The sequence below is a fragment of the Pseudorasbora parva genome, chromosome 8 (assembly GCF_024679245.1).
Source record: "Pseudorasbora parva isolate DD20220531a chromosome 8, ASM2467924v1, whole genome shotgun sequence".
NCBI lineage: Eukaryota > Metazoa > Chordata > Actinopteri > Cypriniformes > Gobionidae > Pseudorasbora > Pseudorasbora parva.
This window is the reverse complement of record NC_090179.1, coordinates 48,475,441-48,482,940: the sequence shown is the minus strand read 5'-3', so window position 1 is coordinate 48,482,940 and position 7,500 is coordinate 48,475,441. Positions and strand designations below refer to the sequence as shown.

The window sequence follows — 7,500 nt, the reverse complement described above, 5'->3', positions numbered from 1 at the left end:
CTCCATCCCAAAGCCCTGACCTACCGAGAGCTGAAGCCAGAGAACAACGCCCTCGGCCGACTGGTCTTAGAGCTGACGTCGCAAACTGACAATAAAAACATAGCCAGACCAAACCAAATCATTAAAACACAAAAAGAAAAATACCTCAAACATTGGACAGTTGCAACAGAGAAACAGAGTAAATTGGAATGCTATTTGGCCCTAAACAGAAAATATGAATTGGCAGGATACCTGAGTAAAGTGAGCGACCCTAAGCTGAGAAAAGTCCTGAGCATGTACAGACTCAGTGAACACAGTCTGAGCATAGAGACAGGCAGACACAGACAGACCTGGCTGCCGAAGGAAGAGCGACTGTGTCCTCACTGCACAGAGAAGCAGCTGGAAACAGAGCTACATTTCCTGACATTCTGCCCCAATTATAAAAACATTAGAGACACATTCTATCCCCTTTTCACAACCCATCAGAAAGACTTCCTTCAATTATCAAATATGGACAAACTCCCACTCCTGCTCGGAGAAAGCCCAGCGAACCCAAACCTGGCTGCCAGATACGTGAAGTCCTGTCACGACAAAAGAGCCTCCAGCAGGACAGAGCTAACCACTTTGTAAATATTAGAAGATTGGACATTTTTATTGCTATGTTTATTTTCATGTAATTTTTTTTTATTTGTATTATTATTTATTTCGTATAGTGTTATGAATGCTTTGGCAATGTAAAGATTTCCTTCACCATGCCAATAAAGCTATTTGAATCTTGAATCTTGAATCTTGAGACAGAGAGACAGAGAGAGAGAGAGACAGAGAGACAGAGAGGTCTGCGGTCTTGGCCATTAGTTAATTTATATATAATAATTATATAATTTATAATAACAATCTACTTGTTTTTGTGTAAGTAATACGTTGTCAAATATGTATAAACTTAAATAGACAATCTATACAAGTAGTTAATGTCTCTTTGTATTAATTTGTCCTGTTATTGACCAAATGCGCGCCCGGATGTTCGAATAGTTCGAATATTCGTGTTTGTTTTAGAGGGAATATTCGAACGTCATTTTTGAGCAATTTTGACAGCCCTAGTGTGTGTGTAGCTCTACTGTGCTGTAATATAGTGTGTGTGTGTGTGTGTGTGTGTGTGAGGCACATTTAGAAGAGTAATATTAGTGTGGATGCCACTCTTCTTATGATGTGACGAGTACATCAGGTGTTATGAAGTGTTAAAAAAATGCACTCTTTCAGACTATTTTTTTTAATGTGGAAGTATATTTTGTTCTGTATGTAAGGGAGTGATATTGCAAAAATTACAGTGTTTAAATAAGTTCAGTTCAGTTTTTCAGTGCTGTTGCTATAATTGTAAAAAAAACTGAAATAACACAATAAATAAATATCGGTTATCGGCACATAAACATACAAATAATCGGTATCAGTTATAAAAATCAATATCGGTTGATCACTACTTTTAAGTTTGGGAGGAATGGACTTTAAATGGAGGGACAGAAATCTCTCAGCTTTCATAAAAATATCTTCACTTGTGTTTGGAAGTTAAATGAAACGACGTGTGAGGTCATGATGACAGAATTTACATGTTTGGATGATGTATACAGTAAAGCTGAGCCTTGGAGAAAAGAACTATATATCATATCATATGGTCACAATTTATATTGAAGACAGTAAATTATGATAAACAATAATTATTGTATTTATATTTTATAGTTCATATCACACAGCATATGCACTCCTGTAATTTTCACCAGTAAAAAATAAGATAAAATACAACTTGAACTAATATAGCATTTATATATATTTCATATTGACAGCATTGTGTTATTTATTTATTTAGTGTAAGTGCTCATGTTTAGCTTTGGAGATAGACTTAATGTGTGTCATTGTTCTCTACAGGTTGATGAGCTGTGGTGTCACAGATGAAGGTTGTGCTGCTCTGGCTTCAGCTCTGAGATCAAACCCCTCACACCTGAGAAAACTGTATCTGTCTGAGAATAATCTAGGAGATTCAGGGGTAAAGCTGCTCTCTGCTGGACTGGAGAATCCTCTCTGTAAACTGGAGACACTGTGGTAAGATCATACGTGACTCTGATATGAAACTGAGTCTCTGTGTGTGACGAGCAGGGCGGGCGAGAGCCGTGAGAGAACGGTGTGAGGCCGGTGGAGTGATTGCAAATGAGCATCACCTGCGCATCACACTGTGAATTTTATCATTACATTTATTCATAAGTAACAAAATTGAAAAGAGGAATCAAACTATTGTTACATTTAGAGCTGTCACTAACGGTTATTTTAGTAATCGAGTAATCTGTCGATTCATTTGATGATTAATCAATTAATCAGATTTTTTTTTGGTAATAAGCTTGACATCAACCAATATATCGGTTTCCCAGTATTTTTTCCCGATATTTAAGCATTTTCCCATTATTGGGTGCACAGTTTTCAAAACAACCACAAGATTTGTCTGTGCAAGCGCGCCATTAAAGCACTGCATCTGAGGGGAAATGAATCCACAACGGTTCAAAGGTCAAATATCTTGCATCCCTTTAGCCTGGTTAAAACCAGTAGTAACTGAGTTATGGTCTGGCAAAGCTTCATAGACAAATTATTTCCAAAGGGGCGTCACCAACAGACGTCGCTCAAATGCCTCTGGGCGCAATTGGATAGACCTAAAACCAATCAGAGCGATGAAGGAGATGACGATTGCAGAGTGGAGAAACATCTGAGACAGCACTTCTTTTGAGTTGTATTTGTGATTTCGAGGAAGATGTTCCAATGGCTTCTGACGATTTTTGCTGATGTTGTAAAAGAAATATGATAATAGCTGATAATAGTGTCCATCACCAATCCATCAACATTTTTGCAAAATTTGGAAGCCCTAATATCATCTCAAACCGACTGAAACATCTCGGATTGACGGTCAGACAGAAAACATCATCTCTGACCACATTTGCCCCCACTGTAAGGCATTTGTATTGCGATTAGAACGCGATTTGCAATATTTTGAAAGTAAAATAATATTGATGAGTCTTTGGAAAGTTGTGTCTCGCGCGTTAGCAGTGCGTCGGCAGGGCAGAAGCAGTGCGTATGGAGAGCGGGAGCGGCGCGCTCCCATTGGTCATTCACACTGGCAGCGTTTGTCTCGCGCAGTTTAACCGCGGCTCGTGTAATGCAAATACAGACGAATATTGTCCATTCTGTCACATTTTCCGGTGTTCTCCTCCGACACTGTCATTCCCGTGCTTTGATTCATGATGGTCAGCGCATCATATATGCTGCAAATGCGACCGTTTTCCCCTCTGTCCCAAAAACACATGCATATAACATGCTGTATATAGTTCACATGATAAAAGTAACCTTAAAGTTAAGATTTGCCTCTGGGTTTAATCATTTAAATGGCCCGGTGAAGTTTGGGCAGAAGCTTTTGGCAGTGATGTGCTTTCATACATTTCATTTATTTTTTTCACAGCGCAGGATGTCATGTGGTGATAATGAAACTCACGGAACACTTCACTTCATGATTTTATGATGAAATGTGTAATTATTCATGTTAACCAGGTCAGTTTTATCAAGAACTATGCACTGTGGCTTTAATTCAGCGTGAGCAGCGCGGCAAAAATAGACTCTGCTCTGAAACGATCGCGGCACCGCCTCTTCTGCTCTGCTCCTGCGACGCCTCTGCGTGCGGTGTGAATGCTCTAATCTGTTAACATGGGCGCCGAAAAAAACACGCGCTGCTTACGCCCTGATAACGCGTGCAGTGTGAAACCGGCCTAACAGTTCAATAAACCATGGAGATGTGGACAAACTAGTAATGGGCGATATGAATAATATGCAATATAAACAATACAAAATTGGCCTACGATAGAGATTTTATTGCGATAATGTGTGTTGATGACGCAATCTACCCGTGAAACTTAGAGCCACGAGCTGCAACTGACTGCAACGCATAAAAACTCCTCCTGTGTGATTTATAAGCCTTTTGTAAAGTGGGGCCATGGGTAATGTCCTCATATTTCACCCTCTCCTGTAATACCTGTGTCATACCCGTGGCATTATACACATGTGTCCTCATATTTCACAAAAACAAACACACACACACACTTTCACAGTCCCCACCCCACACACACCACACACACACACACACACACACACACACACACACACACTCACTCACTCACTCACTCACTCACAAACACTCACAAAAATACTTACTCACTCATGAACACACACACACACACACTCACAAACACTCACAAACTCACACAGTCACAAACACTAGGGATGGGACGAAATATCGTTTGACAAAATATCGCGATACGAAACGCATCGAGGTCGAAAAAAATGGATCGCGAAATAAAGATAGATGGCACTGCTGCATGATTTGCGTAGTATATAAATAATTTAGTGTATTATATGTGTGTGTGTGTGGGGCAGACATAACAAAACGCAGCGCGCATTTTTTGTTTGATCTGAGGCATAGCCCGTAGTTGGAAAAAGTGAGAGCACTCAGACAAAGGATGTAGCAGCAAACATTAATAGGGAAAGAAAATGGTTGACATTCTAAACCAAAAATGCAGTTATTGCCTACATAAACTACCATCTTTTCTGTTTAACTTTTATTAGACTCTAGAAAGAAAAGTGTGTTTTTTCACTGAGCACATTCTCTGCAGTCTGAGCGCGATGCACTGCAGCTCACTCTCGCTCATGTCTGAGGTAAATCATTAACACCATCACCCCGCTTACAGTACACGTGTTTTATTGAACTAAATGCACAGGTTACTTTCCTGAACAAGCGCGCTCCCGAGTCGTCAGTGTTCTTCTCACTGTCCACGTGAATCGCGGCAGTTCGGCGCGCACACGCAAAATACCGGCAGTTCAATAGGGAATGCAGATCTCTTAAAGGGGCCACACTATATTCCACTCGTGTAATATGGACCTCCTGTGGTATGGTGTGTTTCTGGTTCGCTCACTGGTACACATTAACAATTTTTCATACAAACTGTGCCCTGCTCTGAATTAAACTGCCAGTGTAAAAACTAAGTGAGAAATCACTACTTACTCATTATTTTTAAGTTTAGGCTTAAGAGACATGAACGATTTCTTAGATAAACATATCTTTGACCTTTGATATGTCTAGTCTTCATGCTGTATTGATTATTATTGAATAAGTATGGTTTCACTAATAATAAATGTACATTTGCATAAAGCATGCATATTTGTCCATACCTATGTTGATTAGAGTATTAAAAACGTAATTTAAACTTAATTTAAGACACATTTACAATTGCTAAAAAGGTGCGATTAAATTGCGATTAATCGCGAGTTAATTAATGACAATCATGCAGTTAATCGCGATTCAATATTTGATTCGATTGATAACCCTACAGTGCCCTCCACAATTATTGGCACCCCTGTTTAAGATGTGGTCGCGGACTTCTAAAAATTCTCCTTTTTTTTTAAAAAAAACATAGAACCAAAATGCAAAAAAAGAGAAAAATCCTACCTTTCGTTTTAGTACATTACTTAGGTGGTAAAAAAAATCACAGATTTGGAAAGAAAAAAAATATTTTGATATCGTATCGTGACGTATCGTATCGTAACCCTGGCATATCGAGGTGCATCGTATCGTGAGTTTAAGTGTATCGTCCCATCCCTAATAAACACACAGACAGACATGCTCGCACACACACACACACACACACACAGTCACATACATACACACACACACACACACACTCACAAAGACACTCACTCATGAACACACACACAGTCACAAACACTCACAAACTCACACACACAGTCACATACACACACACACACACACAACATACACATAACACAGTCACATACACACACACACGTATAAAAACACACACTCACAAACTCATGAACACGCATACACTCACTCAAACACACTCTCACAAACTTAGTCGCAAACACACACACACACACACACACACACACACACACACACACACACACACACACACACTTTCACATTCACACACATTCACATACACACACAGTCACACTCATTCACTCACACACACACACACACACACACACACACAAACAACAACAAACTCAGTACATACACATTCAGTCATGAACAGTCACACAAACTCACATACACGCACACACAGATATGCACACACACACACACACATACACACACACACACACATATACAAACACACACTCACAAACTCATGAACACGCATAAACTCACTCAAACACACTCACAAACTTAGTCGCAAACACACACAGACACACACACACTTTCACATTCACACACATTCACATACACACACAGTCACACTCATTCACTCACACACACACACACACACACACACACACACAAGTTCAAGTTCAAGTTCAAGAGTTTTATTTGTCACATACACAGTTATACAGAATACAACCGGCAGTGAAATGTAAACAGGTCCGCTCCATGGACAGCAAATAACAATTAACAAAAAAAGCACAATAAATTATAAAATAGGGATAGGATAAAATAGGAATAGGATAAGGTGCTATATATATATATATATATATATATATATATATATATATATATATATATATATATATATATATATATATATATATATATATACATATATAGAATTATGAATAAATCAAGTAAAAGAAATAAGAGATGTGGAATAAAATAAGTGAGATAAAGTAAACTGGAGACTATAAAAATAAATCTGTGGATAACAGAAGTGCAGGAGTGTAATGTGCAAACAGCATTATAATGAGTAGTTACATGGAACACAAGAATAAAGTGCAGTGCAATATCAGTATGTGAGTTTGTTAATACTCAAGTGAGGTGAAGTCACATGTTGTTAAGTGACAGCGTTCAGGAGTCTGATGGCCTGTGGGAAGAAACTCCTCCTGAGTCTCTCAGTTTTGGCCATCAGGCTACGGAAGCGCTTACCAGAAGGCAGCCGGGTGAAGTGGGGGTTGGCCGGGTGATTAATGTCCTTGATGATTTTTGTAGCTCTGCCTCTGCATCGTTTGATGTAGATGTCCTGCAGAGACGGGAGAGCTGACCCTGAGATGCGCACCACTCTTTGCAGGGCTTTGCAGTCGTGACTGGTGCTGTTACCATACCACGCAGTGATGCACTGAGTCAGTAAACTTTCTATCGCCCCTGAATAGAAAGTTTTCAGGATAGCTGGTGAGACCCGGAATTTCCTCAGCTGGCGCAGGTGGTGCAGTCTTTGCCTGGCCTTTTTCACCTGAGACTGGATATGTGCAGTCCAGGTCAGTTCCTCAGAGATGTTCACACCCAGGTATTTGAAGCTGCTCACTCTCTCTACTGGTGTCCCGCTGATCATGAGAGGGGAATATGACCGCTGCTGTCTCTTCCTGAAGTCCACAATCAGTTCTTTGGTCTTGTTCACATTCAGAAGGAGACAGTTGTCTTGGCACCATGATGTCAGTTGCTCCACCTCATCCAAGTATGCGGTCTCATTGTTGTTGGAAATGAGGCCC

The 7,500-nt window shown here is 39.8% G+C and overlaps 1 protein-coding gene across 1 annotated transcript in view; it reads left to right on the top strand.

Moving 5' to 3' along the window:
- The window catches only part of LOC137084578 (NACHT, LRR and PYD domains-containing protein 3-like), a 48,201-nt gene that overhangs the window by 20,139 nt on the left and 20,562 nt on the right, over positions 1–7,500 (top strand). The window contains exon 10 of the mRNA XM_067450867.1: positions 1,897–2,070. Coding sequence (XP_067306968.1) covers positions 1,897–2,070 — 174 coding nt within the window. The remainder of the gene's footprint in view (positions 1–1,896; positions 2,071–7,500) is intronic.